Source organism: Chroicocephalus ridibundus, chromosome 2, assembly GCF_963924245.1.
Source record: "Chroicocephalus ridibundus chromosome 2, bChrRid1.1, whole genome shotgun sequence".
In the NCBI taxonomy this organism is placed as follows: domain Eukaryota; kingdom Metazoa; phylum Chordata; class Aves; order Charadriiformes; family Laridae; genus Chroicocephalus; species Chroicocephalus ridibundus.
The window spans coordinates 124777221-124801305 of NC_086285.1; the positions used below are offsets into that span (position 1 = coordinate 124777221).

General features: G+C 36.1%; 1 protein-coding gene across 3 annotated transcripts in view; it reads left to right on the top strand.

The window, feature by feature from the left end:
* The window catches only part of SNTG1 (syntrophin gamma 1), a 357236-nt gene that overhangs the window by 263227 nt on the left and 69924 nt on the right, over positions 1 to 24085 (top strand). For all 3 annotated transcript variants that reach the window (XM_063326848.1, XM_063326847.1, XM_063326849.1), the window contains one exon: positions 13508 to 13546. In XM_063326848.1, the coding sequence (XP_063182918.1) occupies positions 13508 to 13546 (39 nt within the window). The remainder of the gene's footprint in view (positions 1 to 13507; positions 13547 to 24085) is intronic.

Sequence of the window (24085 nt, forward strand, 5' to 3'; positions counted from 1 at the left end):
ATAATAGTAAAGTAGAAATGATAAATTTTGTGTGGCTTAGAACACCCAGTGAATATGATTTCAGGGTAAAAACTGTATTTATATAGCTATGACTTCATTTCATTTCTATTTTTTTCAGTCACGATCAGCTCAAAATTAAATCTTTTGCAAATTGTATTGTATGTTTTTTACTAATTTCTGCTAAGAACAGTTAGTAGTCATAGTGAAAGAGTAATTCTATATTTGATATAGGAATTTCTGCTTTTGTTCATCTTTCGGGTTTTTTTCTACTTTGTCTTTGAGCTTATGCTCTCATAGCAGCCTATTCTTTATGAATAAGCACGATATTATTCAAATATTAAGTTGCTTTGTTCAGTTCTACATTCTCCAAATAACACAGCTTTGTGATATATTACTATTTTAAGTGTTACTATAATAATATCGAGATTATACAGCTAATTCCCACATCCTGACAATATATAACAATGTAACCACATACAATTTTACTCATTATACATCATCTGTCTTTGTTGCAGCTTGACATACGCATTTCACTTGTTGTAAATTATAGCTTTTGTGTTCTACTTATGCCACTGTCTTCATTCATTATACCTATACTGAATAATTTGTTTCCTGATTTTTCTTTGAACTATAGTGCAGTACTAATTTTCAGAGCATGTGTGTGACACACTTGTTTCTTTCAGGAAAGATAATGTCCATGATTGATAACTAAGCTTCACTAAAATGATGCGGGAACGCGTCATAGAAAAATTAATAATTTCTTTAATTTATTACAATACTTCAGGTATCATAAGGATGATTCTTTCTTTGATTTTGTTTTTTATTTATTATTATTTTATTTAAACCAGGAGAAGTTGACATATGTTGACATCTTGAAAAGATGAAAGGCTATTGTTTGCACTTATTAACTTATAACATCGTGTTGGACATCATGTTATGACATCGTGTAATCCCTTGAACTACAAGAACTATTGATATAGCAAAAATCTATACTTTTGACTGAACAATCTTTTTTACTGCTGAAATGCAAGTAGACAGTGAGTTGCTGTTCTGAAATCTATTGACACAGTTCACTTTCAATGAAAGAGCTAAATTGTTTCTTGAACTTTATATACCATATGTCGCTCTCACATATGCAGAAATATGTAATTTCTAAATGGATTTGAAATTTGTTTTACCTTTTTTTTTGTTCTCTGTTGAAAAATGGTTTTCAAAGGCTGTGGACGTTTTCTGTCTGGACTTTGGTAAGGCCTTTGATACCGTCCCCCACAGCATTCTCCTGGAGAAGCTGGCAAATCATGGCGTAGACAAGTGTACTCTTCACTGGGTTAAAAACTGGCTGGATGGCCGTGCCCAGAGAGTTGTGATTAATAGGGTGAAATCCTCTTGGCAGCCGGTCACCAGTGGTGTCCCTCAGGGCTCAGTTTTGGGGCCAGTTTTGTTTAATATCTTTATCGATGATCTGGATGAGGGGATTGAGTGCACCCTCAGTAAGTTTGCAGACAACACCAACCTAGGTGGGAGTGTTGATCTGCTTGAGGGTAGGAAGGCTCTACAGAGGGACCTGGACAGGCTGGATCGATGGGCCAAGGCCAACTGTACGAGGTTTAATAAGGCCAAGTGCCGGGTCCTGCATTTTGGTCACAACAACCCCAAGCAACACTACAGGCTTGGGGAAGAGTGGCTGGAAAGCTGCCCAGCAGAAAAGGACCTGGGGGTGCTGGTGGACGGCCAGCTTAACATGAGCCAGCAGTGTGCCCAGGTGGCCAAGAAGGCCAACAGCGTTCTGGCTTGTATCAGGAACAGCGTGGCCAGCAGGAGCAGGGAAGTGATGGTGCCTCTGTACTCGGCACTGGTAAGGCCTCACCTTGAGTGCTGTGTTCAGTTCTGGGCCCCTCTGTACAAGGGGGACATTGAGGTGCTGGAGCGTGTCCAGAGGAGAGCTACCAGGCTGGTGAGGGGTCTGGAGACCAGGTCATATGAGGAGAGGCTGAGGGAGCTGGGCATGTTTAGCTTGGAGGAGACTGAGGGGAGACCTCATTGCCCTCTACAACTACCTGAAAGGAGGTTGGAGAGGGGTGGGTGTTGGCCTCTTCTCCCAGGTGAATAATGACAGGACCAGAGGAAATGGTCTGAAGCTGCGGCAGGGGAGGTTTAGATTAGATATTAGGAAGAATTACTTTACTGAAAGAGTGGTCAGGCACTGGAACAGGCTGCCCAGGGAGGTGGTTGAGTCACCATCCCTAGAGGTATTTAAGAAACGTGTAGATGTGGCGCTTCAGGGCATGCTCTAGTGGCAGAGATTGTAGGAGGTTTTTTTGTGTGTGTATGGTTAGACTCGATGATCTCAAAGGTCCTTTCCAACCATGAAGATTCTATAATTCTGTGATTCTATGATTCTATATTTAGCCCAGTATAATGTAGTGAAATTCAATAAAAGTTCGTAGTTTTCTCATAGGCAAGTCTGAAATGCACATTTAAGCAAAAGTCATCTTTACATTTACTTGTATCCTCAGTGCTTATCTTAGTCATTCTTAATGCCAAGAAATTGACAATTCATGAGTGATTGGGGAAAATTCTGTTGAGTCTTACAGGATCATATCCAAGGCAAGAAAAATATACCATCTATTACTACTGTGTCAATTTAACATTATTGTTGTCAAAATTGGAATAGTCCTCAAACGTAGTTCAGTATTTAACACACTTCTTAAAAAAAAAAAAAAAAAAAAAGTCTAAGCTTGAAAATTAATTGGTTTCTGCAAGAAATTGTACCCTACCCTTTTTTGGTACTTCGACATTTTCTTCCCCTTAGCCTGCCTTTCAGCCATGGTCCCCAGATAGACAGCTCTTTACGCTTATATATGACCATATTGCTCAGTACTTGAGCATTCCTTTTCAGAAATACCAGAAGATACTTGAGAAAACCCATATTTTCAAGGACTTTTCCTTAGGATTTTATAATGAATTCTTAGTTATGAGGTGAAATTGGAGATAAGTAGAAGGAACTGCATTCTTTAGAAGTGACATAAATTCAAGACCTTTCAAGCTATGGCTCAGCAGCTTGTTAAGAGATAGAACGTTAAGGAGAGTCCAGTCTTTCCTCCTGATGGCAATGCAGAAGCTTCATTGCAAAAGAGTTTCTCATTGAAAACCAGCTCAGAGTATAACTGAATACAGTGCTAGAGTGAGTCTCTGATTAATCTGAGAGTACAGTGAACTCCACTCTGTATAAGGAGGAGGGACCAGACATATTTTATGAAATATGAGGACATGACCTTTAAATACAAGCGTACTACAAAGTAATTTTGTAGTGTTTTAAGTGAAATTTACAATTATTTTTTATACAGATGAATGGTGAGCTTTCAGTAGAAACAAGTACTGAAAAACTAAGGCTTTTATACCCATCTCACAGTGACATGAAAATAATTTTAGTATCAAATTTAGCAATTGTGTTAATACCTACTTCATTATCATGTGAACCTAATGTCTCAACAGCTATTTCATATTATGTCAACCAAATTATTTAAGTAATGTAATACCAGGTGATTTTTTTTAGCTTATTCACAAGCAGTTTGTTACCTGGTGCTGTCAGACAAATTATCTCATAAATATTGCTGTTCTCCCTGAGAGCTCCAAGAGAATAAAAGTGTATAATTCTTTGAGACATAAAAAGTGAAATGTGACACAATACTATAATTTTATTTTTAATCCACTCAAACTAAAGTAAACAAACTTGGGTTGGTGGTGGGGGTGGTGGAAGGAATAATACCTGTGAAGACTAAGAAAGCGTCTTTAGCTTCATTGCCTTAGGTAAAGGTATTTGTCTATGCCACTGGCAAGTGGCCAATTTATTGAACTTTTCCAGCAGGAATTAATTTAGACAGATATGCGATGGTATAATTATTACAAGTATTTTAAAAATCACTAGCTAAATTTCTACAGGGCGTTGAGTTCTGTCAAGAGGGTTAATTTTCTCATGCATTATATATAATCGTGTAAAATTCCCCATTTCTTCTGCCATTTTACTACCCCCTTTGTCTTATTAAATGCCAGAGTGAACTGCAAATGTTGTTATCTCTACCAAAGTGAGGAGTCCTGAAATAATGCAAACCTTGGCAAACTGTGAACTCTTCGTGGGCAAGGTCAGAAGCCTGCTGATAGACTGAGAGCATAGGAACAAAATAGGTTTAGCTGTAGTTTTCTCTCATTCTGTTTCAGCCAAATCAGAGCAAAAAGACCAGGTTGACAAGACGGACCTCAAAGGCAAGGAGCCATGTGACTGAATAAAGAAGAAACTCAAAAGCTGTGAACAGGACTTTTAGGGGAGAGGAAAATGAGGAAAGTAATGATGAGAATATAAATTCTGTTATGAGGTATTTTTCTTCCCGCACCTCCTAATGGTGCAAGTGGAAACTTTAGATGGGATCCAAAACTATAGATTTCTCAATCCAGGTCTTAAACTGAATTTGTAGGAGTTGTGGTTTGCAGTTCCCTTCCCAAAGAAGGCCAAGGAGGGAGGAGGATGCCTCAGTTGGAGCATACCTGATAGAGAAATCTCTTAAGAAGTAGATAGAGGAAGTTACATGAAAAAGCTGTCAAACCAAGTGAAATCTGGAATCAGAGGGTGTGGATAAGTTGATTCGCAGCAAGCCAGGAAAATCCACAATAGCACCTACTGTGGATGAGGAAAACCTGGCAAACAAGAGGTTTCTACTCGCAAGTCTTCTTCATAGGGAAATGTTCCCTTCTCAGGCAGGGATGCATTACAAAGCTGCCCACGGTAACTGAAGTTTCAAGCCTAATGACCGAGTGGAGAAAAAATTAAATGAAAACCTGGCAGGCTGGAAAAGCTGTGAGATTAATGATCACGCTTCCCACGAGGAAGAGATGTATTGGTCATGAGTGACTCACTGCTGTGTGCGATGAAAAATTCGGGCTAGTGACTGGACCTAACATTGTGGGAAGCCTTCTGTCTCCCAGGAGCTTAAATCTGAGGGATGTTGCCAAAGCTATCTAGCCAAATGACAATTAACTGGGACTGCTCATTCATGCGGGCATGACTGATTTCAGCATGACTGTAAGCAGATCAAAAGTGACTATGAGACTCCTGGAGAAAGGCTGAGGGGGTCAGAGCTGTTGTAATGTGCTAGTCAATCCTCCTGGTCATGCAGGAACAATGTGTCCTACAATGCTCATATGCAGAAGCAGTGTCACCAAAGAGGGCTTGGACTTCTTTGACAATAGCATGCACTTGCAAGGAAATACAGAGTGAAATGGAACTGCTTAGCTTGAATAAAAGAATAACGTTTCAACTTTAGAAAAGCTACACAAAGAGCAGGCAGTTTCTGTGATGGATTACATGGGAAGTAATAGGCTTAAACTGCAAGCAGAAGGAGTCTCTTTTGGTATAAGAAAAACTTCCAATACTAAGTAGAGCTGTACTTGCTAATAGATTGACTCATAAGGCATTGCGAGTGCCATCATGGCAGGGCCACAGAAGTGGTCTGGGCAGACAGCTTTAATCTATTGAGTTGCTTTTCAGCTATATGTTTCTATTCCTCTGTGTTATCACGGAACGAACATATTCATATCAGTGCTTGCAACTGCATTCAGAAATACTAGGATAAGACAAACTATGGCTACCATTAGACTAAAATTTTTCCTCTGTTTCTTTGGCATTCTGTGAAAACTTATCAAAGTAAATACTATATACTAGATATTATATAGTCTAAATATTAATTGTAATGAAATTGTAAGTGAGAAGTAAAATTGAAATTGGAGTTATCTACATTGTTTACTTTCCTTGAGAAATCAGAAAGTATGAAATCTGATGTTTTAAACCAGGACAGATGTATAGATATATTTTCATCAATTTAATAATCTGGTTTCTGCGAAAAGAATGACATGGAGTTGCTTATTCTGCAGTCATCACTGGTGGACAGAGGCACTAAGAGCTGCAGACGTGTTAATCAACCATCTAAACTATGTAATCAACCATCTGATTGATTATTTGCATTTAGATAATTATTACCTTTGAAACCCATCCTTGTTAAATAACAATCTCATCCCCTCAAGTGCTGTGTCATTCTAACACTAGGTATGTACTGTAGATACTCTTCTTTAGATTTGATTTTTCCTTCATGACTTTAACTCTCTTATTAGCTACTGTGAATTACCAACATAATAACATAAATACTTTCCAAATGACAAAAACATCCAGCCTTGTTTCTTTCTATATGCAGATTGTCTTGTCATCATCCAAGTTTCACAACAAGCACAAATATTACAATGAATTAAATAAATGTAAGCCTTGCATACTACATTTACCCTTGCAAACTATATATCAGGTTTGAAAAAATTATTCCACCACCAGAAAATATTCTGACTAGTTCAATGACATTTCTTAATCATATCTAGCACACTTGTTTAATAAGATTATTTTCCTCTTGAACAGTTTGTATATTCAGGCGTTTCTCATGGGTGTTTGTACAGATAGATGTGTATTACGGCCACAGTTTTGTGAAGGAGAGTGATGCAGGTTTTTCTTCACTGTGCTCTTACTTCAAAATCTAGTTCTTTTCTTTGCCTTAACCTCGTTCTTTTGACAAGTGCAGATATCTTGAAGCTCCAGGGTGTTGATGGTTAGATGTAGTAATGTGTTGAGGATATAGCTGCGTCTTTTGCATTTTGTCATCTACTAAGCCAGTTATGACCTGCTATGAAGTATTCATATGGATTTCCATTGCAAACTGTTTTTCTTTGGTGGATAGTAAAATTGTTTTAAATTGCAAATGAAAGAGGTACTCAAGAGGAATATATTTCCCTATTTTGTGAGTAGATGTTTTACTGATGATTACCTACAAGAGCGTTTTTACTCTTAGTGTAAGTGATACTGCAGTAATCATACTCCAATGAGGAAACCACTATTATGTTATAAACCACAATTATCCAGTTGCATTTCCTTATCTGAAGCAATGTTTCCTGTATCTCCTTCTGGGTAATTTTTTTCATATTTCTTCAGTTCTTATGTTCACAGTCTTTCTAGTAAATCTTCAGTAGAGAGACATATGCTTCTCACTTTTAGGTGGGACCATAATAACTTCTGCTGGCACTGGTTTTCAGCCTTTACCATTTCTCTCTAATAATATGCATGTCGCTGCTGGTATTTTAATTATGGAGATTCACTGTTGTGAAACTGTGTTGTTTGTAACACAAGTATCTTCTTTAAAGAAGCACAACAGCAATAGTATCATTAAGGCAATGTCCAAATTTAGGAAGAGGTATTACATATTGCAGGATTAAATGAAGTCATTCTTCTGTTAGGTGAATCTTTTTGTTTTTAATTAGTTTAAGTAAAAGTAATTGCAGTCCAATTATTGGAACATCACAGATTTGTGAAGACTAGGTTTTGTGCTTTTGTCCTTAGGGCTCCCGCTACACTTTCATGTAATAGGAACAAATCTGGCATTTCTTTGTAATATCCATCCGTTACTGCTGTGCCGGTAGTGCGCAATACATCACTGGATCCTTTTGAGCAAGAAAGCAAATGAAAGAAGCCTGATGGTATACAGGTTTGCAATCATAGTTCAGATGGTCATTTGTCCTTCAATAGTGCTCTTACATGCCATAAATTGATAATAACTCTCAATATGCAAGTCTTTTCTTTACATACATTAGTTCAAGACCTCTGTTAAGAATGATTTGTATTCAACTCATTTGTTTTCTGGGGGAGCATTCCTGACTCTTACTAGCCATCCTTTGTTGTTTCCAAAAGTATTTATCAAATATCTGCACCTATGAGAGCTCACCAAAGCATGCAAGCTCTCTGTATACTTTGTACAACTGGCTAATACAGGGGCAGTCAGTACAAGAATTTAAAAGGAAGCTTGAAGAAGTATAGAACTGCTTTCCAGATGAAACCTAAAGACTATCTAAGGTCTTTCTTCCTCTACTTGTATTTAGTTTTCAAAGGAAAACTTTTAGTTTCCAGGTGGATTAAGATCATCCACAAGAACTTTAAGTGCTGATATTGAACCGGAACAAAGATCCATATAGCCCTGTGTCTGGCCATAGGAAAAGTATAGTTGTATTTCCCTTTGGCTTTCCAGACAGCTGCTACTTTGGGAATTCTGTCAGTTGATAGGGGACTTCCTGAATTATGCCTACTCTGTCTTAATTGTCTATAGTCCTTAAAACTATTTGCTCTATTTTTGTAATTTTTTTGACTCCTAAGAGAGATTTTACAATGTTTGCTATGTAAGTTGAAACACGTATCATCTTGTTTCTCACTTTTGTTCTCATCCAGAAACCACAGTGAGAATGATTCAGCCTACAGGGATCTATAGGAACAGCCTCTAAAGCAGAGGTCACGTTTATGCATTATTCAGCGTTGTATCAAGCCTCTCCTCTATGTAAATGTTCCTGTATTCTGGTTTTTACCTTTCTTCCTTCCTTCAAGGAACTTGATGCTGACTTCATTCAGGCTGAGTGCGTTTGCAATCCAGTGCATCTAGTCTCAAGAAAAAAATCTGTGTTAGGCATGATAATACTAGAAATCATGGCAATAATCCCAGTCTTTCTATCCTTTGAACCATTTAGCTGGTAAAATGTGATCAACACACAACAGAGAATGGCACCATTACTGGTAGGTCAGGAAGCATACAGAAATGTTTTATTAAATAGTTTCTATGCACCCGTATTTTCCAGAACACATTGACAGATCACTTTGCATATCGTAGCTTATATGGATTTTCAGCCTAAACTCTAAAATCTACTGCAGCTTGTAAAACCAGCATCAAGAATTCCTACATTCAGTCTATAGGCAGTTATACATACATTTGAATGAATTCACCAACGTATGATGTATTTTGTGTGAACAGTTCCATGCTTTTAAATTTTCTGAATCTCCCTGCTTTTTTCAGTGCATGTATACTCTTGAATAACAAAATTTCACAATCTTACCACAACTTACCTATCACATTGAGCAAACAAAAGCATAGCAAGGACAGAAAATAAGGCTAACCAACTAATAATTCCAAATGTTATTTATTTACTCTTTCATACTCATTCATTAACATAAGATTATCACAGCGTGGATTCATGTTTTTTTCCAAAGTGCTCCAAATTGTAATGATCTTGCTACCTGTTCACAATTGCTTAACATCCCAATGGCATGAACCATATTGTTGCTTTAATGCACGAGATGAAGTTAAGAACTCTTTAATGAATTTACATTCTTGTCAAGCTATTATATTTTAATTAGCTGATAATGAATGTAAATCAGCATACAGAGTCTAAATTGTTTGGGGAAATCCAGATATGTGGACAGAATAAATTAAAATAATAAAGTGTTCTTTTTTAATTGGAAAATTTCTGATAAGGAAGGAGACCTGCAAAGTTCCATGACATCTACAGGCTGCAAGAAAATGATAGATCAAATCATACGTGAAAGTGTGGGAGGACTTGATCTACTATCTAAGACAGCAAAATACTGAACAAGAGCTGGTGCCCACTCATTCCAAATGTTGCCCTCCCGTCTTGGCTGTTCTGTAGGTGCTCCAAGGGAATGGTCTCTGTCAAGCACCCTGTTCTGGCAACTAACACCTACTGTATTATTGCTTCTTGCAGATGACTGGTTGTGATACTTTAGACTCACAGTATCGTTAATCATCATTCCCAGTATAACATTAGGACTGTGAGTCCCTCATTTATAATAGAGTTTTTCAGGAAATAGGGTTAGAGCAAGCATGAGACCCATGGAGTTTTCAAACACATGATTGCTTCCATTTAAATTTTTCGGAATTGGAAAAACCTCAAATCAGTGCCCTTATCTCTAGATCATACTGCCCTTAAGAGTCCTTAGGGTGGTATGTGCTCATTGAAGGGCACATTTCCTCATCATCTCACGAGGATCCTGTGATTACATTGGAATAGCAAATTTCATTAAAATAAATAGGTAAAAAAGGTCAAACAAACCCCCAATAAATAGTGGTTTTGAGATTACACTTTAAAATCCTCTTATGGAAACTGAAAATAGTTATTATAGTGCTATTTGCTCAAAGAAGGTCTGAAATAGTAGCTCTCAGAGGAGTGAACAATTCAGTTCAGTTTCATCTGAATGTTTAAAAGTTTTTGCAAGCTTAATCAGCTGCATTCCAGCAGAGGGCAACAAAAATAGAGTAAAATTCACACAAAAACATAGTAGTATGGATGAGTATCTTCTGAATTTCTGCTTCTATGGCACGAAGACAGTTAAATGCAATAAAATAATTTTTTTCAAAAAACACAACCAAAAGTTCCAATAATGCATGCCTGAAGCCAAAGCCTGCTCATCTGCTCACCCTGCTGAGGAGTGATGTGTTCCATGTTCTTATTTGTTTCTTCTACAGAGCAGGTACAGCCATCGCTGTGAAAACTGTCCGTCTCTGCTGGCAACATCTAGTGCACGAAATTAACTGGATTTGAACATGGTGCACTCTTCTTTATGTCTCACTTCATATCATCTCCCTGTCAAGTATTCTTCGTGGCTATGATGTCATAACGTATTTGGCCTGCTGAATTTTTTGAATATATCTAGTCATATATGTTTGTTCCCTTATTGCAATCAATTATGCTTCAAACCATTCTTCCATGATAGCTTCCACTAAAATCTGTTCTTCCATTATTAGTCTCGTATCAATGCCACTTGCCTATTTACTAGTCAGATGCAACATACTGAAGAAACCTTATTTTTAAGCGCTTCTTCATCCTTCCACGTTTAGGTGATCACCAAATCCCAAACTAGTTTCTCTATGGTGTTAGATTTTTTTTTCCTGCCTTCAAGGAAGTTGAACAAGAACAGAATTTCATCCCTCATCACCTGCTTTCCTGATCATGAAGTAGGAGCAAGTACTTCGTGCTAGCTTCACTTCAGCTCTCATAATGCTTCCTGCAACTTTGCCTTCAGAACAGAATTTGTTTACTAGCTTCTTTTGTCTCCTTTAGTGCCACTCCTGACTTTTTATTGCTCTGGATAAACACAGCTTTCTAAAGAATGTTCTTGGAGTGCCTGCCTTTCTTTCTTAGTGTAGTATCTGCCAAGGTGCTTTATTTAAAAAAATTTCGTGCATATATGTTTGCAGTGTATCATACTTCTGTCCTCTGATGAAAACAAATGTTATTCGTTTGCATCAGTTACATAGTGTTGTATGCTGTAATTCTGCTTAACAAATAATAGTATTACAAGGAGTTCAGTAACATTATGGAAGACTGAAGGAACATTTCTCCTCTAAATATCAAGTAACAGAAGGTATTTTTTTTCTCTTTTCATTTGTAAAAAATATTTACATTTAAATTTTGATACTTAAGGATTGGTGGGTCTTGATCATCTGTAGGTTAGATTTTACTCAGTGTGCTTTTTAACATGCTGGGAAGAACAATGTTGGCTAATGTTTTTCTTTCCATATTCTCAAGGCAGTGTATTTCGTAATCTTAAAGATCAGTGACTTCTGTTGCCTAATTGTAGAACTTTTTTGTTTTTCATGAAATGTCAAATATTTATGCATATGAATGATAAAAATTTAGGGTGTTCCTAAAACTAATCACACGTAACAATTTTCAGATAAGACTGGAGACCTATAATCCAGTTTGCAAACTATAATGTAATTAAAAATAATGCATTTCATGAAACCATCACCATATTACCTGAAAGATAAACATGATTGTTTTAATTCATCAAAGTAACAACAGTTACAATAACCATGCAATGTAGGTGTTAGATTGTACTTTAAAATACGAACTGGAAATTTATGAATGAGAAAATGATGTTTGGGTCCAGCATTTACATTTTCCAGGTACATTTAAAAGTACACAAGGCTCCCAATGTACCTTATTTCTGTTAAAAAAATTAATCTCTATATAAGAAGTAAACAAAAACACTAACAAATTATTTAATATGTAGCTGTATCTTACCCCTAAAGATATATTTTCAGTATTTTGTTTAGACTAGTAAAATCTCTTTTTCTTGTCAATGTTCTTTCATAACCTAAATTTTTCACTGTATTGGCTGTAGTTGTTGCTTGAACTAGAAGGAAATACACAGTTTTGACAAAGATTTTAATAGCAACTACTAACACAAACAGGGATTTATCATGCTGCAGTATTTCATGTCAGATTTAGGAATAAATCCGGAAAGTCTTGGAATCTCTGTTTTTCTGTCAAAAGCCTGTGTTTTTCACCCACCTTTTCTTTTAAGAAATTGTGTGAGATATTTGGTGTCTTATAAAGTGTGTATTCATTTTATTTTAATACTTTGTCCACCAAATGTCCTAGCTTCTTTAATGCTTTCCTTTAACTTGCATTGAAGAAAGGAGGGAGGAAACTGAAGCTGATGTCCGTGCCAAGCAGGGAGGGTGGAAACGTTCTTCTGACACTTTGATTCAGGATACATTTGAAAGCCAACTGAAATTGCTTGCCAGCATGTTTTTGACAGTGAGAATTATCCTTTGATAGCAAAGCTGTGGGATGTCAGTGACAGACTTACAGACTTGCTCAGTATTTGCATGAAGAATGCAACGAGGTTACCACTGCAGCAAACAGTCTGCTTTTAAAGTCTGCAAAACATAGTGCCACTCACATCTCTGCATGTAGTTGTTTTGAGATGATGTTGTAAACACTGGAGGAAATTCGGTGGTGATTCTTCTTTTCTTCTAAAAGATAACATACGTTTTGTTGAAACAGTGTAAATGTTACACTGTGGTTTCAGGGCTTTCAGGGCTATACAGTTGATTCCTAGTTGACAATGTCTTTAAATTAAAGATGTGTTATACTCATTTACCCATAGCTACAAAAACAATTGTGAAAAGTTAACACAAGAGAGGAAAAATAAATTCTAGGTATTAATTTTCTGTCATGAATGCACATGGTAGATTTACTAGGTTTGCTCAAAAGCTTTCAAGGCTTCTGCTTAAAATAAAAAAGAATATTTTCGTTCTACTAATGGCAGGATTGGGTATGTTCTACACTTAATTCTCCTTGTATTGGACGCTTTTGTGTCAGAAAGCTGAAAACGCTTATTTAGATGGAGTCAATGATCTGCAGGGCTAAGTGCAAACTCCTCGTGAATCAGGGGTCTCAGACACTTTTTCTCCTTACTTTTTACCTAGGGGTATTGTTGAATGTTTTAAGAAAAAATTACTTGAACAAATATCAAAACTGATTTTGCACACTTGATTTTGCACCTAGGATACAGGGTAGAGTAAGGGATGTTTCAAAGGCTATTCCAGCCCAATTTTCTATCATTTTTTAAGGAAAGAAATTTGTTTAAGGCTTGATGATTTTGGTGGATGGCAGTAAGTTGTCCTGAATTACTTATATAATTAAGTACTGTCACGGAAGTGCAAGACCAACAAAAGATGGTGTCACAGAAAAGGTAAAATGGTATATTCATATGTCTCTAAAATCCAATGTTTGCGTTTTTTTTTTCTTCTAATGACTGAGTATTAATCTATTTCTTTATTCATTTTTATAGATAAAAAAAATCAACAGGAATTTTCCCGTAAACCAGCAGGTAAGAAAATGAAAATTTGGAGTTCTTCCATTTATAATTCTCATTTCAACTATATTTAATTCTCTGGTAGCTGTTCATTATTCTAGTTCAAGAATTCTCAGTAGATTTTCTTCAGAGAGTACCTTGCTGCGTCAAAATAGGTTATTATTTTTTTATCTAAAGTCAACGGGAAATGATGTCTTTCGTTAAAGTAAGAACATGCCTAAATTTTCAAATTAACCTGTTTAATGCATATATGTATTTATATATATATAAATATAAAAATAAAAGTTTTCTTCAGATTGCATCTTACCCATTTTACTATAAATGGGGGAATGGGATTGTTATGCTTTACAGAATTAGCTGGTATCCATCAATGTTCTAAAATTCTAAAAATGTATGAATTCTATTGTCCAAATGAAGGCATAAAAAAATAGTATTTGCACAAGTTTATGGAGCAGGCCAGTAGCAGAATTTGGAACAAACTGAATCGTCTGACTGTCTCCAAGTTTACCCATTGTCATTCTCATGTTACTGGCAGACACTGCAATGTCCTAAAAAAAGGGAGTAAGATTCCTTGAACAGAGATGATGTCGTGCAAAATGCATTATATGCACAATTGCTGCTCTTCTCTACAGCTGTGTAGCAGGTGATTGGATCCATGAGATGAAGAGATAGAGCTGTGCATCTTGAGAAATCTGTTCTTTCCACAATTTTTAATACTTTTTTTTAAAGAAGCAAACGTACAGGCAGCTCAAGGTTTAAGGCTGAAATTCTGAGGTTCTAGTTGCTAGAGATCATCGTAAGAATGGGCAACAGCTACAACTCCTCAAAAGGATCAGCATATATTTTAGAAAGCTATGTAAGAAAAAGCATGAATAAAAATATTCAGGGTACAGTACATTGTAAAGTGACCAAAGATTCATTTGGAACATAGTCTGTTGCCGTACTAAAGAAATATCATTAATTGTTCTATGATATAGCACAACAATGGTTGAAAATGTGGCCATTTAGTGGTGGGCTACTTATCACAGAGTACATGTCTAGTAAATTAAACCAGTTAATTAAGTATACATGTGTTGTATATCACAACTATTACATAATGGGGATTTCTTTTTAAGAAACTTGTAATAAGGAGAAACAGAGAAATCTGGTTCATCAGAAGGAACAAATTACTTCCTTGTAGAATGAGAAAAATATGTAGAGGACTGAGCTGTAAACTTGCCTTCAAGAGGACGGATTTGAGGAAGAAAAGTGCTTTCATCTCCTTTACACCACATCTTCAGCCAGTCAATGTATTTCTTATTTCCCTGTCTTTGGTCCAACTTTTTTAATATGGAATTACTAATATGGAATAGCGCTGAGTGTAACTTCCAAGGGAGGGTGTATTACTATTCTGTTTGCTGCTTTCTTCATGAGAAGGCCCACAAATCATAAAAAAATTAATGGCAATTTAATAATAACAACAACAACAACAACAATTATATGAGTACGTATAAAAAAATTAGAATAAATAAAACATATTAAACAATTAGGTGCATTTTTATTTGCCCTTGATTCTCAGTTCTTCATCCGCACTACAATTGCTCAAATTTTTAGATACTTTTGTCTCATTCTTGCTTCTTGAAGTCAAAGAAAGGAAGAGGTTTGTCACATTCAGCAATTGAAAATAACACTTGCATTTGGACATTTTCAAAACAGTTGCTATAGCATCAGTTGCCGACAGTGGCAAATAAGTGCTCCTATCTCAACAGAGGGAAAGAATGCCTAATAAACAAAAAAATAGTTAGCTAGCTCCATTTTCACTCTTATGTTTTACTCTGGACTTATTTCTTTGCTTTTGTTACTGTAAAAAAAAAAAAAGAAAACAAAACCATAAACAGCAATTATAATGTCCCACCAGGCTCACATATTAATTCAGTGATCTCTGCTGTTTCAGAACTCTTGGCATGCATGGTCAATGAGGCATTTTTCTCTTCATTAGAATTCCAGTGGAAATTAATAACTTTCTTGGCTTGAACAGCTTGTTGGTCAAGTTATCTGTTAGGGCACCCTGCAATTAATGCATTCTTCTCCCATCAGCATCAATCACTGTATTCCAAAGGAATTACCATGGACCATTTCAAGAAAGTGAAGATCAAACTGAAAAGAGAGAGGCCGATTTGATGGGCAGTGAGACTGATAAGGTCTCACTGCCCATTAAATAAGGGAAAAGAAAAACGTTTATTGTTCTGTGGATGTCTTAACAATTTGGGGAACATTAATTTCAAAAATAGATTCCTTTTTGGTTTACATTATGTAGAGAGGTTTGCAATTTTTTATTCTAGAAGGAGCTAGGAAATACAACCTAATTTTTATTAAATACAGTATTTCTGAGAAGAGTCAGAAAAGACTACACAGATGTAAGGTTAATTTCGGTCTTCTGGTATGCAGCAGACATTAACACAATATGCAGGGAACAACTGTCCTTTTTACTTGTTACATTAGCACAACATTATTTAGCTGAATGTATAATGACTACTTTTGTCATCCTGACATTTATTTTAATAAAATACATTTTTGTCTAAGAGGCTGAATAGCTAGTTTTCACTTGTTTCTGCAAGCACATCATGAACTTGAACTCTGAAACTGATCAGATTGGGATTTTACTTCTAGATTTTTTCTTACAGTATATTTTACCTAAAATGATTAATCCAAACTACAAGAAAGTTATCATCTGTTCAGGATGGAAATGCCTCTTTGTCTTATTGTATGCCCTATGCATCTTGTTCAATAAAAAACAGTGATAAGACAAAGTCTGACAGTTTCTAAGTGCCTATAATGAAATGTTTTTAAAGTCACTTTATTGAAAAACATCTATTGGCTAAGAATTTTTAGGGTACTATAATCAATACACATGGAAAAGGTTTGTATGAACATATGGCTTTTCAGTTCTCCCTCAGGGACAAAATTTCTACAGTATATTTTAAATTTCTTCCTCATATATCTAAAACATTCATGATAAATACAAATAAATTTCAGTATTTAACCTTTTCTCTCAAATATCCTCCTTTTGCTAAATATCCAGTTATTAAGGGGTTTAATATCTTTCTCACACTTAGATATCACTAGTATCTAAAATGCATGTGAAGGTTTTGATTTTACACCTTTGCCTATCTAAGCAAAACTTTCTGTAGAATTTTACATCATCAGTGGCAACATTGCAAGTTAATCTTTTGACTGCTGTCTTCATCCCATTATGCTTAAGAAAAAAAAAAGGCATATTTAATTCCACTTAATGAATGTCCATGGTTTTTTTTATGAGCACTAGCAGGATAATTGAAGGTTATTTTCAGTTAGAATTTTTGTATGTATATGTGCATGTATGTATATATATAAATAAAATTAACATGTATATATGTATCTGTATATATATGTGGATTTTAATTAGTTGTTAAAGGTAAAAAGGGGAAGGCTTAACAGTAAAAAGGGGAAGGCAGTTGTCAAACTAGATTCAAGGAACCAATCCAATTATAATTCCTTTATGAATATATTCTTGATTTAGAGAAGAAAATATCGGCACGGACAGATCCATTAGCATTACAATGTGGAAACAAATGAACTTACATAGGTGTGGAAGCTACTGTAGCACTGACAGTGTTATCCAAATGTCTCAATGGCTGCAATAATGTTTAAAAGAGCAGAAAAAAAGCAATTAGAAAAGACTTGTTGATTATACAGCTTTCCTTTAAGGCAGTAATTGTGAAAGTAGGTTTGCCTGACAAATTATTTGAAAGATAAGATACATTTTAGTGGAAATTAAAAGTTGAAAGAAGATGAGTATTGATAAAGTGATAGTTATATGGGCAGCATGAGGCAATAAGAAGTTCTGAGAATGTTCTTAATATGTTTAATAGTGGTGGGAAGATGATACAAAAAGTGATGGAAGAGGACCACACAAATGTTGAAGAAGATTGTGGGAGAAGAGGGAAATAAAGTTCCCCGTGTCCAAGCTTACAATGATTACCACTTGAAGGTGGTAAAAAATTAGAAAATTGGCAACATCTTTGAATCAAGTTGTGTTTTCTACATTGGTACTGTATGCACGGGCTACATATAGTACCATCTAAGAGAAAACCAGGATGTAGGTGAGAAAAAAGTTTTAGATAGCTCAATACTGAAAGCATAGTATTTTAAACATACACTAAAAATAATACTATATCATAGACAAAATTTCCATAAATCCAGAGGAACAATTATGAAGACCTCATAGCAGAGAGGCACAAAGAATAGAATTTTTCAAGGTTTCAGCCAGAGGCTTCTCTGATCAGCCAAGATGGGAGAGGAAACACTGGCATGTTTCCTTTTCTTGGAGCTCATCACTGCTGTTCAGCTGTTACACTGACTACAGCAAATGTCAGCTCCTGCGAGAGCCATCATTAGGCAGGTTGAGCTTTGAAAGGTGGCATCGACTTCCCTGCTAAGCATTTCCAAACGACAGGAAAATACACCTTACCTCAATAAACCATGGTGGTGTGCTGAGGACAAGCACTGGCTATTCCTTTCAATTCCCAATCTTTACATTAGCCACCATGAGTCTGTGAGCGTGCTGAGCTCAGCTGAAGATCGACTTGATAGCATCTAGGGAAATCAACATGAGATAGATAGCCTTTCTTACAAAATCTTCTGATGCTTCTCAGGGTGCTAAACAAAACACATTGCCTCCAGGTACAGGAGATTTTACTACACGTGATTACCCTCATTTGCTGTTTGGGTTTTATTGGGATTTGGCATTTACTGATTGCCATGCCAGGAGGATGAATTGGTTACATCTGGTTTAGGCACGCAGTGGAATTCAAGGTTTAGATCTAAATCTTAGTCTGGCCTTCGGTTCACCTTCCCCTGTCCCTACATGTGCAAGTAACTACAATGTTTACAAATTGCAGTTAGGAAAGCCGTAACTTTCTGATTGCACTTGTAACTTGCTTTACTCAACAAGCTAGCAGTAAAAAGCAGATTCAGTACATGGCAAAGGCAAGGAGCTGACTTACAACTTTATTGGATTATGACTGTGTTCACACACACGTTCCTAAGTGCAATAAATGGCCCCTTGCTTCTCTACTACACAGACAAAAGTCAAATCTCAAGGTTTCAGATGAAACCAAGATTAGAATATCTTGGCAGAGAAATGTATTTAAAACCTTCTTTTCCCATGCTGTGTGTCTCATGTCTATTAAGATGAATTCAAAGGCTATAGCCCTCCATCTTTCATCAATGCTGAATTCACAAAAAAAAAGTATAATGAGGAAGAGTGCTATAATCCTTTAAGTTGAACACTATTTCTCTTCTACCCACAGGCAGCATGAGTATTTTTGAAAGATTATCTTGCCTCTACAGAAGATAACATATTCTTGTTAAATAATTTTAATTTTCATTTTTAAGAAGAATCTTTTCCTCTAGAATTTTCCTGCATTTATGGGAAAAGGATTGATAGCTTCCCTGCTCAAAGTTAACAGTTTATAATGAGAGTTATATGAGAATGAGAGAGTGTTTCCATGTCCACAACTGTGTTTAACTGAGTTTTAAAACAACATCATGGAATAATGAACTGATGCCCCACTAAGGCAAGAAACTGGTGTATTATTGTGCATGTCAGATTCCATAGCACTCAGTTGTCATGAATCCCAGTGTCTTGCAGGCATATTTATGTTCTTGAGGATGTTCACAAATATACATGGATATGCCCATTTTCTCTTGCTTTTGATATAATTTTGTAAAGCCAACTACATCCAGCTGTACCAGATCAGCTATGTAATATCACGTCATATTTGGGCATAATTGGCTGCTGTTCAGCTTGATTAAAGTTACGCAGTTAGTCAATCTTGTTTAAAATCACTTCTAAAAATTCAGCTCAGTGAGTTTATTTAATAAAACCTAACTTATAAATGCTGTATAAAGGTGAATACACGCAAATGTCAAGATGGCTTGCTTGCCTGTCACTCAAGGCAATGTCCTTTGCTGCAGATGTGTTGCATCCCTATTACACTTCAAGGTGAATTGCATTGCTCAGGTGGACTGATAGAACATCTGTTCTAGTGATAAACATTTGTATGAGACACAGCACAATCCTTTTTTTTTTTTTAATTGCAGAATAATAACCTCCTAGATGGCATTTCTATCCTATTAATATTTTTAAAGTGAACTGATTAAACTTCTACTTTATACTGAATGGTGACATGTACTCAAAGAAATTCAAGTCATTAGTCTAGAAGTACATTAACGATAGTGCTTATATTCCCTCTCCTTAGTTGTTTTTTGGTCTTGTTTCGCTTTTTTGGGTTTTCTTTGTTTGTTTGATTGGTTTTGTTTGGGGTTTTTATTAATATTTTTCTTTTTTTGTTATTTTTTTCTTCCTGATTTTGCATGACTGTTGAATTAATTATTTTTCAATATACCATTACTGTAGTTCCTCAGAGTAGCCATTCTGCAGCTCTTGACTGACAGTTATTGAACTTTCACGTCCTATGGTACATCTGCCCTATCTCCATCTGTTGTCCCAGTAAGGATTTGATCAGGTTTATTTTGAGGGAATATCTCTAGAATGATGTTTCTATTGTTAAATGTTTATAGAAACACACAGGGGGAGCTGAGTTCTTGCTGCTAAATTAAGCAGAAGTGCACGATAGGGTGTAAATTATGCTGTGCTAATGCCCCGCATTGTATTCTCAGCCGTCTATAGCATTTGGCATGGATTATTACTCCATAAAATAAATCCTTGAAAGGCTTATGTTACTTATTAATACTTTAAATTCTTTCTGTAAAATAAAAGGAATATATATGTAGAGAGAGATATAAAAATATGTTTGTTTGGTTGACGTGAAATACTTTTCACTGAGAAGTTTTTTTAATTGTTTTAGATGCTTCTGAGGCACTCTCTGTTTTAAAAACTATGCTTCCTGGGGCCAATAAAAGATTTTGCTTCCCTTTACATTGTAGTCCAGAGCAGCTTCTGAACTTCAGGACGTAAAAAAGTTTTAGAAGGGCAATGCACACCATAGATTGTTAGAGATTTTAGGCTGAGGAAACATACATGTTGACTTTTGAGAGGAAGGTCAGACTGCTTCCTGAAGATAGTGGATTACCTGATGAGCTGGATAACATTCATGTTGTGAGTCACTTGATGCAGTTGTTGGATAGTGGTGCTTATATCCTAGGGCTGCATACCCTATCGCTCATGAGAGGATGGAAGTAATTTGGACACCCACTGGAAATTTAGATGATAGAAAAGAATGATTAAATCAAGTTCTTATTTAAATCTCAAACTATAAGTCTCAAGCTGTGTATCAAATAATTTCTGCATGTCCAGCAAATTCCATTTTGCCTCAAGTATAGATTTCATCCTCATTTACATATTTTTCTCATTTATCTTCTCATTTTTTTCTAATACTAACTCGTTAGTATAGCAAGTATTAGTTAGCTTATTTTTCTCTGCAATATTAATGTCACTCCCTGAAAATTGCTTTCCGTAAGGGTAAGTTTTTCCTGACCAAATTTAGTGACCACATCTGTGTTAGATCTGTGCTCGGATTTTAGCCAGTACAGGGATGAATGTACCGTGTTCTCCACTAAAGGCTTAAATAAGGCAGATGAATGAAGGAGTCTAAATGCCTTATTCTATTGTAAACATTTAAAATTGATTGAAATAAACTGACGTGTCCCACAAGTAGATGTTATTAAGTAGAATCCTGAGTTGATAAACAGATAAACAAAGGTTGCTTATTTTCTGGTTCTGGAAGAAGACTTACTAGATATTGTACGTATTTTAGTGACATTTCAAGTGTAGATGACAGAGAGGACTTAGGAATCTGTGGGGAAGTGATGTGATGCCTAGATGTTACCCATTTGGTTCCTGAAGAAGGGAGAACCATCAGGATAAGATCCAAAACAGCTTGGGCAGCTCACAGGGACAAGTCTGATGGCCCTTCTCTCCTTGTGGCTTAGGGGTCTGAGTCAAAGCTTCATTCATGTCAGGTTCAAAGCTCTGAAAGCTTCTGCAAAGGCTCTTTCTAAGAAACTAATGGAAGTTCCTGCTCTAAATACAGAAATAAACAGATAAATAAATACATGTACTTTACGAAAGAATATGTTTATGCCTATTTTTGGGTGACAGTCATGGCTGAAAAGTATTCAACTAAGTAGACAGCTCGATCCACTGCTTTCCAGTTTAAGGTGTTTACCAGATATTTCACCTTGCGTTATACTCCTCTCAGGTGTGAAATCAAGCTTTTTCTGATTCTTGCGCGTCTTTCTGCATAGAGTCATAGCTTCAAAAGGAGCTGTATACCTCAGTTTTTAGCTTGATGGTCAGGTTGGAAGATGAAAGATACAGGTTTGACGCACTGACTTTGTGAGTGCTGTAATTGGTAGGTTGCCATAATAAGGACTTTCCCTTCAGCTGCTACTTTTCACAACAACATGATGTTAATTTTTTTTAAATAAACCTGAGCGTGCCTGTATACATACAGGGTTCTTCTGAATCACACTTACACCTCTCAACAGATTTAGGCAGAGGAATCATTGCTTTCTGATTTGTCATTAAGCTTTAACATGGACAAACGCTTGCAGTTCCTCCCAGAAGCGTATTTCTGTATATATGATGAGGTCAGACAGTGAGAAACCACTGAAACTAAAAAGGAATTGAAAGAATTGAAAGGATTGCTTTTGTTGCATCATTTTATCCCTGTGTTCTGTTTATATGCGTGACATTATTGAATCCTGCTTTAAGTAGCTAAACATATTTGGATCTGATGTTTTGCCGCTTGCACAAGAAGTGGGATATGTAGCATGAATAGGACAGTGAAAGGGATACCTGGAATTTAAAAGAGAAATTTTTGGGGGGAGTTGGATATTTATGATGTCTGAGACTGGAAACATAAGCAGCAAATATTAAACCAAGATATGGCCTTTTTTTATTCTAATAGACTAAATGCTTGCATCTTTTTCATGCATTGTTGGATGGGATTTTTAGCTACTATCCAAACAGGCCAACAAAGCAGGAGGACAGGAAGCAAATTTCAGCATCCTGTTTAGAAATAGGTACCTTGAATGATGAATATGTCCTGTACGTCTCTGCTTTCTGACAAGTTCCTGATAAGTGGTAACAGAAAGAGGAAATAAGAAAGGGAAAGAAATAGTCACCATATCCACATAAGATATAGGTCATCATTTTTTAGTTATAATTTGAAAGATTAAGTATGGGGAAAACATTTATTAGTTTTTTCTCTAACCTCATCCTAAATCAAGAATTGTTAACATCCATAGCTTTCCTGATATTAATTTGTTTTTTCTCACCATTTTGGAGTCTTCGTTGGAGGCTGAGGCTAGAAATAAAAAATTGCAATGCTTTGTTGTAATGTCTGTTTTATTGCATCAAGTGAGTGTAAAAGTTCCCAAGAATAACATTAATTTTAGTAGATTAGAATGAAGGTGTTCAGTAAGCCTATACACACAGTGTTCCTTGGGGAATTGTATCATCTAAATAAATTAATTGGAATCAATGAAGCGTATACTTTAACTGTAGATCTTCTATTGAAGGAGCGCCTGGGACTTAAAAGGCCTAAAGAAAGTATTTTTAATTACAGTTTACTCCAAGAGGACAGGTGAATAGGCATTTCATTTTTTTCTCATTCACTTATTTTACATCTATGCAGATGATCAGTGCTTCGTATCATACCCTGTGAAAGTAAAAATATTTCACCTCTTGAACTTCTAAGAACAGTGGCTAAACAGAATTCTGTGGAACATAGATGCTCATTGACCTTTTCCCTTTCGTCACAATAATACTCCATGGTACTGGTGATACAGTTGCCACCTGATTTTCAGAAAATAGTTGATGTGTAAAGTAGTACAAAGCAATTGACAATTTATGGGTTACCTACAGATGAAGAAGCAAAAAGAAGCGCAAGAAGTATCAATCGCTGAAAATGTCTGAAGGAAAACTGACAATGGGATTGGTGGAAAATGTTAAAAAATGTAGATAATTGCAAATTCCGAAACTTCCCCTAGAAATTCATAATATGAGGACAATTTTTTGTTCTTTTAAACAGTTATATTTCCTGGTAAGGAGACACTGTTTAGTGAGCAATATCTGTTATATGTTTAGCACATCAGAGAACTTTTGCTTTCAATCTTACTATTTTGGGAAACCAAACTTATTAAGTCCATCCTGTTTCATCACACAGCAAATAGAAATTTAACAGCAGCAAATAGATAAACAATTATCAAGCGAGGTTGGCATGCCCTTTCGTTTCTTGCATACTTGTACTTTTCTGCTGGCAGACCCGACAGATGACAACTGAAAATTTAGTTTATTTAAAGTTCACTCTTACTTATGAAGAATGACTCTGGAAAGTGGTGCAGGTATGGAGAGGTGAAAGAACGTGAAGCAGTAGATAGGCAATGGTGTAGCCGTGAACTTTTGACCAAGGTCCAGACAGACATCTGTCTTACATCTCTAAAACAGATCTCTGGTGGCACGTAAATGCTGAGTGTCCAGAGTCACTCGATCCAACTGGCATGCTC